The sequence below is a fragment of the Papio anubis genome, chromosome 7, assembly GCF_008728515.1.
Source record: "Papio anubis isolate 15944 chromosome 7, Panubis1.0, whole genome shotgun sequence".
NCBI lineage: Eukaryota > Metazoa > Chordata > Mammalia > Primates > Cercopithecidae > Papio > Papio anubis.
Window position 1 is genome coordinate 3,807,574 of NC_044982.1, and position 12,264 is coordinate 3,819,837.

Consider the following 12,264-nt stretch of genomic DNA (forward strand, 5'->3'; position numbering starts at 1 on the left):
CAGTGCCTAGCATGTGCTTGCAGTGTGGGAAGCACGGTGCTTGGAGGCTGCAGGGAAGGGACTGCTGAGAGCCGGCACCTGCCTCCAAGCAGTGCAGCTGCTCCCCGTTTGGCGTGGGCGCCACCATGGCCTTTCCACCAGTGTCAGCACCAAGTGCTCTCAAGATCTCTCCCTCCCATAAGCTGAAAGGCTGGGACAGGCCCGGCAGGGATCTCACCAGGCCTCTCCAAGCCTTGGGATTCTCACTTTGGTGCTATCTTGGCCTAGATTCCACCCAAAAGCAAGCCTGAGATGAGGCTTTGTGGATAAATGGTTTGCTTTTGAAACCAATCCCAGGCAACAGAAATACGGGGACAGAAAAAGTGAGGCAGGGAAGGAGAATCAGTCCTAGACCATGTCTGAGCTGGTCTCTGCAGGGGGCTGCTGAGGGGGAGCCGCTCTCTGTGGCTGCCTTACCCAGATTACCCAGAGCTGCCCCTGGGGGTGGAACTCCCTGCTACTTCCAGGCTGCTATTCCTGAGCTCCCCTAGGTCGCCGACCTCAGGGTGCTGCAGTCACACCTGTCTGAAGCTGGGGCTGTGGGGAGGGCCAAGATCGTGGGAAGCGAGGCACAGAGGCGCCTCATCTACACCTGTATACAGGTGTTTTTCCCCCCCCCCCAGTCCGAGAAAGGGGGACTGAAGCCAGGGCCTCCATGCGTCCCTGATTCGGGACTCACAGCCTGCCTGCTATCCCTTCCTATCCTGTGCCCTTGCATGCGCTCAGGTTAGACCAGTCTTTGAGAGGGCCTCTCCCTCAACCCTTCATAGCTCCCTCTTCCCAGCCTCAGCCATCACCCGGGGTTCTTTTAAGTCAATAACGGCCAAGTCCAAATGGCTCCACCTTCAGTGCCCATCCTAGCAGATGTCGAGCAGCATCTTGGCAGGGGGCCACCTTGGCCTCAACCTTCCTCCTCTCTGTCCTTGGCATTCATTTCCTCTTGTTCTAGACCACAAGCCACCTTCACAAATCACAGCAGAGGTCTCAACACTCTTGGCCTCCGCCCCTAGGTGCCACCCTCACCCAAGGAGACTCTCCCCTTTCCACAGGCTCAGCTCCAGGACAGGCACTCTCTAAATTAGACGCAAGGCGGCTGCGACCTCCCTCCCAGACCTGCCTGCAGCTGCGGCTCTACTTGTTGTGGTGCTGACTGTTGTCACCTGGAGGATATGTGCAGTGTCCTCCACTAGACTGTCAACGCTGGGAAGGCTGGACCCGGTCACCCTTCTACAACCCTCCTACACTGTGCAGTCACACACAGGAGCGCCACCTGCCTGGACCTAGAAATTGGATTTCTATAGAAGTTACCTAGTGAGCAGGCTCAGTGGCACAATGGATAGTGCACTGGACTTCTAGCCTAAATCTACAGTAGTTATCTAACCAAACCCTACAAACCAGCTAATAAAGGGAAGACCACGAGACCACAGCCACCGCCAGCTTCTTCATGCTCCTCAGGAAACTACCGGCACTGGTGCGCATGCACTCTTGGCTGAACAGAGGCCACAGAGGCAGTGATCTTGCCTCTGCACTGCCACCATCCCGCCTCCAGGGATCAGGCCAAAACCCTGGTCAGGCTGAAAAAAGAAAATCCATCCACGGGGGGAAAAGGTCTCTTACTGAACCCTTGCATTTAAGCCCACCACTATCACAAACTTTATGAATTCATGTGCTTCAACTTGATTCCAACTATCAAAGTATCATATATAAAAAAAAATGTAGGTTCAGGTAGAGCAAAAGGTTAAGAACAAAAGGCATCCCTGGTGGTATTTCCACAGGGTCTGATTTGGAGGAAATTATACATTTGGAAACCCCAAGGCTCACTCAAAAGGAGAGAAAGAACCCCACTTTGTTACAGGGTAGGCTACTGCTTTGATGGAGTGTGGGGTGCAGAAAATGCTTTCATTTCATATTTTATTACATCAATGGCTTGAAAATTTTTATTTAACCTCAGCAAATATTGGAAATAGAAAAATGAATTCTGCAGAATTTCACAAATAAATTTTCCAATTTCCACTAACAAATGTTATCATTCAATGGCTAAGCAGTTATAATGCTATGAACATTCACCACAATGAATGTGCTGAAATAGAAAACAGGCAAAGAGACATTAAAATATTACTTACAACAGCATTATCACAACATATTTTCTTTAAAATTCCAACGTGGATTTTATCACTTCAAAAGATATACAGCATTTCCATTATATTTGCAAACTTAACCTTATACATCTTTTAAAATCTTGAAAATTTTTTAAGCTGTCTAAAAAGCACTTAGCAAAGTCGATAAGTCTACATAATGGAATACTATCCACCCCAGTATAAATTTCGTTTTAGGAGAAGGTGGCTGTAAACACTCATCATCACACAACATGCATAGCCTCTGCTGACCTTCCTTCTTCGGAATGCGACGTCACTGCAATTGTGCTTTACTACAGGTAAGAGAAGCTGCAGAGATTCAGGGACTGGCAGAAAGAGCATCACACAGGACCACTAGATTTAGGTGACCTAGCTACCTGGAGTTCATCTGAGGAAAGTTTCACTTGACACTAGAAGCTTGAATCCTGGATCATTCGGTTTAGAAACAGGATAGACGAGAGAGAAAAAGAGGCCCTAGTTGGAGCTGGCTCCATCTTTCCTTAGCTCACATAAAAGCAGGGATCCAGTTAGCATAATGCACTGTTTGGCTTATTTTTGGTGTGCAATTATACCAATAGTACGTCTGATATTTAGAATGACAAAAATAGGGTATAGCTGAAATTTAAAGTGACAATGAGCACACTTAATAGTGGTCTGTGGTATTTGAGGAAACTTTAGATGAACAGAAAACCACCGCTTAATGAGTCCACCACAGTAAACTTTTACAACCCAACTACCTTTTCATTTTTGTTTTGTGTGTTGAATAGAGGTTTGTGAGCATCAAAAGGTCTTACAGGTTAAAAATGATCAAAAACCATTTTGAGAAGTGGCGTCTCCACAAACACTGTACACCCAGACAACGTGGCATTTGTGTTACACGAGCACCCGGCTGTGCGCCAACACTAATGTAATCAGCACAGCTGGGGCGTGGTTCCTTCCCAGTTAAAAGAGCTATATTACAGAGTGGATCACTGTTGCAGACCAGTCAACACAATATTCAAGTAACAAGGTGTTTAAATGGGTAAGTGAAAAAAATTTTACCTAACACTTTACACATCTACATAAAATTAAATAAAACAAACTTTTAATGCATATGCAATACAATTTATATCTTTTAGGATTTCTAAACTAAAAGTTAAACTATTATTTGCATCAATGATACTATATTTTGCACAATAACTTATACTTAGGAGAAAGTTTTCCACAAAAATATATATAATTATGACATTCACATTGATCATTTTTAAGAAGACAAAGCTTAAGTGAACATTCCATCTGAAGCAGTTATCACACCCCAAACCCTACCTGCCAATGCACCTAATTCTTGATATGTTAAAAAGTCTTCATATAAATAAGATGAAACCACTTTGCTTTTAAAGCTGAGTGATCTCTTACATTTACATCATTGCAAAGACGGTGTAATGAAAACAGTTGGAAACACAGTGCTCTCTTACGCGGGAAAGCACAGCAAAGGCAGTCAAGGACAGCTCCCATTTTTCCCTCTGTCAAGTCAAAATGACACGCCCCTTCCTCTCTGGGAGAAAGCCCAGTTCAGTTGCTGTGATCACAAGTGATTCTTCAGGGCTGGAGGCCCTTCAGTGCCAGGAACCCAGTAAAGGGATAGTGCAGAATACAGATCAAGGCCTGGCACTGCTGGTCGGCTTGCCACGCTATATAAGAATCGGCATCAAGCTTCCAAGCACTGCCAGGAGGGACCAGGCTATTTTCCTTAAGAGAGATACAGACAGACCTATTGGCAGGGTGAGAAACGTACTGCAGCAACTGCCTACTGCTTCTGTTAGCAAGAAGGAGGTCTTGAGGGAAGCAAGGAGAACCTAAAGCTTCAGCTCATACCTTAGTGTCCCCTTTACGCAATGTGCAAACTTAGGCTGACTCCTTCCCATGCTTCTCCCGCCGCCCTCGGTGTACACAGCAGGCTTATGGTGAAAAGAAGCCCCTCCCTCATCACTAGTGTCATTTTGCTAACCCTGTCTCCACACAGCAGCGGCAATCCGGGACTCCTCTGAAGCTTCCCAGGCTTTTATGTGACCAACACACACCTGGCACGGGAACGAGATGATGAAGGGCGGGCAAGTCCCATTGAACTTCCCTTTTGAAGGACCTTTCTCCAGACTATACTAAAAAAAATTTGCAATTCCAAAAAACCTAGGCTTCTAGCTGACCCTCTTTCTAAAGAGATAATCAGCTGATTTCAACAACAACAACAAAAAACAAGGTGCTTGGGAGTCAAAACATATCAAATTTTAATTGCATATTTTAAATTCTTAAGAATTCTGCTTATGCCTTAAAGCATCTGCATTTTTTTGGTATTGAAAGCAGAAAAAAAAATGTCCAAACGATGCAAATAACAACAACAAAAGCAACTTCAGCGTATTTAGTGCAGTCTGAATGGCCGTGGGGTGGGAACAGGGTATGTTAGAATGCAGTCTGTCTGCTCCTCAACCCTCAGCAGGCCCAAGGTCTGGTAAGATAACAAAAGTGATTCTGGAAGTCTCAAGATGTTTATTAGAAATTTTTACTTGTTCCCAGTCCAACCAAAAGGCATTACAGACCACTTTGTAGGTTCTTTCTTTTCATCTCAGTCTCACTAGACCAATACATTGATCACTTCTCTGTCCTGTACTCTGATATGAAAAGAGAGTGGATGGTGTTTGCGTAATCACATCAGCACACGAAGGACACAAACTGACATACAGTGTGCCACTTAAAGGGCCAGGCACACCGAGAGAACGTGGAACAACGTGCAGCTTTCATAAACCAGCGACAGCTATCCTAATATCCTGACATTTAAAATCTGCACTGTCAGAATCTGCAGCAAGCTCTCCCCTGTCTCCTAATCTCAGTGATGTCATCTTTGGCTAGCAAATAACTTGAAAGAAGAAATAAGACACTAAAAGAGAAAAAGGATTGATACCATGGTTGCCAAAAGGAGAAGGCACCAATTCCAAATGTACAAGCACCAGGTACAGTGATGTGGGCCGAACCTCTTGGAGATGGGGGGTGGGGGTGGGGGTGTGGGGCAGGAAAAGGTGGGGTGGCACCCACCCTGGGGTCACAATGCTGAAAAGTTGAAGGCAGAAAGCATTGAGGTCCACATTCCCTTTAAGCTACAGTGTCCAATGACAGTTGCAGTAAATGAGCTTTGTGACACTTGGGAAGGGAGAAGGGAGAGGTTTAAGCCAACTCAATTTATAAACCATACCTATACCCCATGTTTAGGGAAATGTGAGCTGCATCAGGATGCTTGGCATGATAAAGGTTATGATGCAGTCCGGCAATATATATTGATTTCCAAAAAAGCATATTATCACTTAGGTGGTTGTCTCAGAAAAGAAAAAGACAAACTTTCTAGAAGGCCAACAGGGTCGCGGTTACTCTGAAAATTACTCTATGCACAAAGTAGAAATTGCAGGCCATGCAGGAACAGAGTCGGGCCTTCCAAGGAGACTGCCTGCTCTGAAGCTGCTGACTGGGAAGAGCTGCCATTGGTGGGGCTCGGGGGCTCCGGCGGGGGAGGCGGTTCCCAGAGTCACAAGAGATGTGCAGGCCATGAGATTTCCCCAGCACGTGGGCAGAGTGTGAGATGCAGTGGAGCTCTCTGGGAAGTGGCGCCAACATGGAGGAACGAGCAAAGAATTAAGGCAGATGGAGCACAGGACTGGAAGTATATGCCTTTTTTGGTAATAGCTGCTTGTCCAGAGAGATGTGATGCAGATGGCTAGGTGATGTCTCATAATACCTGATATCCCGGATAACACAGTAGTCCACACCAAGTGTCCAAAGCCACCAGAGTTTCTCAGGAGGCAGATGCATATCTGACATCCAGAACAGAAGGAGCCTGAGGCCAAGAGAAAGAAAAAAAAGGATCAAAGAGTAGGTAAACAACACAAGCTGCTATTTCCAGTGTACTAAAAAGAGAAGGTAGCCAGCACATCTGCAGAGCAAATACCCAGTTTTGTTTTTTTTTTTTTTTTGAGACAGGTCTCACTACGTTGCCCAGGCTGGAGTGCAGTGGTGCCATCTCGGCTCACTGCAACCTCCACCTCCCAGGTCAAGCAATTCTTCTGCCTCAGCCTCCCAAGTAGCTGGAACTACAACCCGCCTCCACGCCCAGCTAATTTTTGTATTTTTAGTAGAGGCAGGGTTTCATCATGTTGGCCAGACTGGTCTCGAACTCCTGACCTCGTGATCTGCCTGCCTCGGCCTCCCAAAGTGCTGGGATTACAGGTGTGAGTCACCGCAACCAGTGCACCATGTTCTTAAGGGCAGGGCAAGTGTGTGGCCTCTCCAGCGAGACGTCTTGGGCTCAAACCCTGGCCCTCCCACTTTCTAGATTTGTGCAAACAAGTTATCAGTCTTTTTGAGCTTCAGTTTCTTCACGTGCAGAAGACACATAGTGATAATACCTACTTCACCAGGATTAAATTTAAGTGCCTGAAAATGGCCTGGCACAGTGGCTCATGCCTGTAATCCTAGCACTTTGGGAGGCTGAGGCAGGTGGATCATTTGAGGCCAGGAATTTGAGACCAGCCTTGCCAACAAGGTAAAATCTTGTCTCTACTGAAAAGAAATATTGGTGGGGTGAGGTGGCGCACACCTGTAGTCCCAGCCAGGCACGAGAATCATGGGCTCGAGAGGTGGAGGTTGCAGTGAGCTAAGATCGTACCATTGCACTCCACTTGCTCTGGGCAACAGAGCAAGACTCTGTCCCAAAAACACAAATGAACAAAAAACCCTGAAAAGGACATATGAGCACAGTGGCAGCCCTAACTCCTCTCACTGGCTTGAGGGCATGCTGTGGCTCCCAGCCCATTCAGCGTCCAGCCACTGGTTCCAGATGGGATACAGGAGCCCATACCATCTCAGGATCTTCTTTAAAAGCTATGAGGCATTTCCCTAACTCCCCTCTCCCTGTTTTTTTTTTTTTTTGAGACGGAGTCTTGCTCTTGTGCCCCCAGGCTGGAGTGTGCAGTGGGCGCCATCTCGCTCACTGTAAAGCCTCACTCGGGTTCACGCCCATTCTCCTGCCTCAGCCTCCCAAGTAGCTGGGACTACAGGTGCCCACCACCACCGCTAATTTTCTTGTATTTTTAGTAGAGACGGGGTTTCACCGTGTTAGCCAGGATGGTCTCGATCTCCTGACCTCGTGATCCACCCGTCTCGGCCTCCCAAAGTGCTGGGATTACAGGCTTGAGCCACCGCGCCCGGCCACTCTCCCGTTTTTAAAAACTGACTCCCAGACCCAAACCTAAAGGTTGCATAACATCTTACTGCTCTCTGCCACGCTCATGGTATCTTATTGCTAGAGAAACAACTGGGCTATGTGTCCAAAATCTCAAAGTGATTGTTCCTTCAGTTAAAAATTATACAATTTACAAGGACTGTTCTTAGATAAATGAGGAGCTTTCTCCTCACTGGTAACAGACTCAATCATTTTGTAATTTTAAGTGACATCTTTCTTTCCATCCCATGGGACCCTTTCTTCAATGTAAGGTTGGCTGTGACACCGTCCCCAACCCACCCTTGTCCACATCAAATAACTACCAATTTCAAAAGCTCAAAATACTTGGGCTACCTACCCGCCTCTAAGACCTAAAGGAAATAATCTACAACTGACAGACCATTCTGTTACTAGAAATTCTAGGAATTATCATGTTCTCCCTGTGGCTTCTGTATAATACATAAAACCTGAGGCAGAGGGGACAGGCAGGACACCAGTAGACATCTTTCTCAGCTGCTGGACTCTACAGGACAAATAAAAAGGTGAAATCACACACCCCAAGTTCTGCGGACTCACCAGACACACAAGTAAGCCAGCATTCTAACAAGTTCCCTTAGGCCCTTGGACACAGAGAAGCAGTTGGTCACTAGATTAATTTCCTTCTGCAAACTAACATATGGAGAACAGAAAACCAGGTGGTGGCAGGGCAGGGCTGGCACTACAAGAAGCAGAAAAAGAAAGAAACTCAAGAAATAGGCCGGGCGAGGTGGCTCACGCCTGTTATCCCAGCACTTTGGGAGGCAGAGGCTGGCGGATCACTTGAGATTAGGAGTTTGAAACCAGCCTGGTCAACATGGCGAAACCCCATCTCTACTAAAAATACAAAAATTAGCCAGGCGTGATGGTGCACACCCACAATCCCAGCTACTAGGGAGGCTGAGGGCTGAGGCAGGAGAAGCACTTGAACCTGGGAGACGGAGGTTGCAGTGAGCTGAGAGTGCGCGACTGTACTCCAGCCTGGGTGACAGAGGGAGACCCTGTCTCAAAAAGAAAAAACAAAAAAAAAGAAAAAAAGAAAGAAAGAAAAAGAACAAGAAAAGAAAGGTATGAGGGTGTACATTTTAAATGACTAGCGGAGTGAAAAGTTTGTAAAGGGATATAAGGACTACGCAGTACTAAACTCGAGTTAGTTCATTCTGTTTTGCAGAGAAGGCTGGGTAAACAGAGACATGGAAGATCAACCACCAGGAATAAACTATGATCTGCTGCTCGGAGAAGCCATAACTAGACTGTGAAAAGAAAGACGGTGCTTTGATGTGCAATCCACATGGTAAGTGGATCATTACGGAGGAACCTTCTGGGCTAATACAAGGTTAAGAAAAAAAAATACTTGAGTCGCTTAAGTCAGTCAACCAATGATCCAAAAGTAAGAGAATGAAGAAAAAAGCATATGCACAGCAACTGACATCCTGTTGGTAGTGACTCTTGGTCCTAAATTTACTACGAGATGTGTTATACTGGCTCTGATGAAATGTGAAGAGGGAATACAGCCAGAGCTTCCGACTGTTTCTGCTTCCAGTCATCCTGGGACTGAAGCCGGAAAACACACACAGGAAGCAAGCTTTCATTCCTGCAAATTCTAACGGTTCTTCCCCAGCAGTCTCCAGCTTTCAATGCTTCCTAAACCGAGTGCTAACAGGGGCAATTAGTGCTGGTACAGAAATTACTGAAAATAAAAACAAAGAAGAACGAAGAAAAACATCACTGCTGAAAGACAAAACACCATTATTGTACTCACATGTTCTTTTCAGGCAGAGCTATTCATGGGGGTGATTCAGGGGTACTGACCTTGGCAATATTATAGATTTGGTACACTTATTTCAAGATTTTCTGGCAAAAGGTTCTGAAGAATCTAATTCTAACAAAATTCATACGTTTCAATGGTGTTCTTACAGATGGCTGTGCCTTGAGGTCCTTTTTCCAGTCGGCAAAGAGGCCCTGCATGGAGTGGCGGCACCACACTCGCAGGGAATGCCAATACCTCCCAAGGTACTTCCATGCTCAGGTCAGGAGGGGCCTTCTGGGCTGTTTCTAGAGCCAGGCCCTCGGAGCAAAATGGTAGCACACACAATACAAAACAGGTAATCTCAAATCATTCCAGTATGGTTTGAAAAAGGCTTTGATGTGAAAGCTAAATTAATTCTTAAATTACCATGCCTGTGAATAAATTCAGATATGAAGTGATTGGCAAGTAACTCTTTCTTATGCCCAGCCCCAGGCTCATCTGCTCTGGGAGTAGAGGCACAAACATAACAGCAAGGCAGGCCAGGCTAGATGGGGAAATGGCAGGTGCCCCTGACACGGGAAGCAGGAAGGTGAGAGATGAAACCAGGGCTATCATTCCAGAAATTAGCCACCATCACAGAAGTTCCAGCCAGCCACAGAATTGTCCCCATCAATATTTAAGCCAATCAGCTCCAAAGAGCATCAAAGGCTGAAAGATCTGGACAGCAGGGAGAGGTCTCAAGAGTTCCTTGTTGGCTTGCTGTGCAGACTCCCCATGAAGTCCACGAACCTCATGATGATGTGACCACACATTTCAGATGACTGAGCTTCACTGACATTCCTCACAGAACTTTCACCTTAGTGTTTCAGAATGGCTTTCACTGCATTTTCACTTTTTGTTTGTGCCCCCACTCCCTTATCTTTGTCATTCAAGATTTTACTGTATTTAAGGAAAAACTGATAATGCAGAGTATTTTGTAGCTGGAGGAAACCAGGATGGAATTATGAATTTGCCCAGAAATTAAAATGTGAATAATATACAGGGACCAAGAACTGGAGTCAATGCATACACATTATGGCTATTTGCAGGTAATAGTGAAGTTACTAACACAGCTGAAACCTAAAAATCTCTATAGCTGAAAAAATTCATCACTTTAGAAACTGCAATATCAAGCATGAACCTGACCGAGAAGTGACTGTTTTGTTTCAGATTTACCTCGTCTTCCTCTTCAGGCATCTTAATGGAATTATCTGGGGACTTCACAGGCTTCTGGTTACTAGGCCCATTGGTCTCTTCTTTACCATGTTCTGCCTCCCATTCTTGTAAAACTTCATCTATGTTGAAGCGGCGTCGATAATTTACAAAAAAGTTTTTCACTTGTACCACTGATTTGTTCCCGATCACATCTGAGATTGCCTGAAAATCTCGGCCGTATTTTCTGATGGCTAAGGATGTAAGGAAGCATTTTTTAAAATACAAGAGAAAAACATTTTTTAAAAACCACAAGTGACACTTACCTCTTTATCCAGATAAGAAAACATACAGGTTTTTAACAGCCGGCACTAATTTCATGTATTATAAGAGTAGGAAAAAGTACCAGTCAATTCTAGATACATTCTGGAGATGACCGACCCTGTCATTTTGACATCTGTCTTCCCATTACATGTCACGTAACAGTTGAAGTCACCCAGCAACTGCCCTAGGGTTGGGGACATTCTGCATTCATCTTTTGGTATCGCAGGTCCAGAGCGCCCCCAACCTTAAAATCCGAACACTCTGTCTGCTTCTTTTAGGGTTTTGTACTTCTTGACTAGTCAGAGCGCGATGAGTAACTAGTAAAATGAAATACTCACACCTTTAGAAAACTGAGGGTTCCAGGTTAAGTTTTCACAACTTGTGAGAAGTGGGAAAGGAAAAGAAAAAAGCCGAAAGGGATATGGTCATTTGGCTAAAATGATATCCACTAGAACATAACTGTCCAAGAATCTATTTCTACATAAATAGGTGCTGGGAATAGGGCGGGACATAACTTTTCCCTAAAATCGACCAATCCTCCTAAGCTCTTTTTGTTTCTCTTTTATTTAAATTTTTTTAAAGTCGGGGTCTCACTCTGTTGTCCAGGCTGGAATGCAGTGGTGTGATCATGGATCAAAGCAGTCTTGAGCTCCTGGGCTCAAGCAAATGCGTCAACCTTCCAAAGTGTTGGGATTACAGGTGTGAGCCACCACACCCGGCCTCCTAAACTCTTTTGAAGAATTTCCCCCTACCTTGTACGGCGAGAAGCTGCTCTTCTGTAGTCCAACGTGCGTTACATTTCTGAATGACCTGGATATCCAAATGAGACATTTTAGCACATTACATTTAGAGATGAGTATGTTTAATGAAACTTTCATTTTCTCTTATCGGAATTTTAACATCAACTAGGTTCATAAAATTATGTCCATATACTCTTCCAAGAGATGTACATTGGGGATGTATCACATCGATATTAAATTCTTAAACATGTAAAACTTGAGCATGACTTCTGAGATGATGTTAACATAATCCTACCTCTGGAAGTCGGTAAGGTTCTATTCCACCATCAAGTTTTTCTTTGAGAGCACTGTTTGTCTGTTTAATATTCTGGATCTAGGAAGGAAAAAATGATTTTCATTTTAAAAATAAAAACTACATAAAGGTATGAAAACAGAACTTAAAAAACAAAGACCCAAGAGTAAAGACATTACTAACATCTATTGTAGCTGAATTCTGAGGTCCCTATGGTATCTTTTGAAGCATCTAACTACGTTTATTATTTGCTTGTTCGGAGCAACCGATAAGGTACAACCCAAGGAGGAGGGGATGGAGGGGCTCTCACGTACACAGTCCTGGATCCACAGCTTCCTAACAGGTGATATGTGAGCAGCAAAACACCTACCTGGAGTCTTATATAAAAGACAGAAGAAACCCCTGGGCTTCCTACCCCATAGGATTGAACTGAAATAACAGAGCAGCCACAGTAAAGACCAAAAAGGCCCAGTCTTTACAACAGAACTGCAGGTACAGCCTCACAGTGCCCCAAG

General features: G+C 45.0%; 1 protein-coding gene across 2 annotated transcripts in view; it reads right to left on the minus strand.

The window, feature by feature from the left end:
- Positions 1–1,948: 1,948 nt before the first annotated feature.
- The window catches only part of RCOR1 (REST corepressor 1), a 134,026-nt gene continuing 123,710 nt past the window's right edge, over positions 1,949–12,264 (minus strand). For both annotated transcript variants that reach the window (XM_017961556.3, XM_017961555.3), the window contains 4 exons: positions 11,753–11,830; positions 11,470–11,527; positions 10,418–10,647; positions 1,949–6,033 (listed from right to left, as the gene is read on the minus strand). In XM_017961556.3, coding sequence (XP_017817045.1) covers positions 5,992–6,033; positions 10,418–10,647; positions 11,470–11,527; positions 11,753–11,830 — 408 coding nt within the window. In that variant the 3' untranslated portion in view covers positions 1,949–5,991. The remainder of the gene's footprint in view (positions 6,034–10,417; positions 10,648–11,469; positions 11,528–11,752; positions 11,831–12,264) is intronic.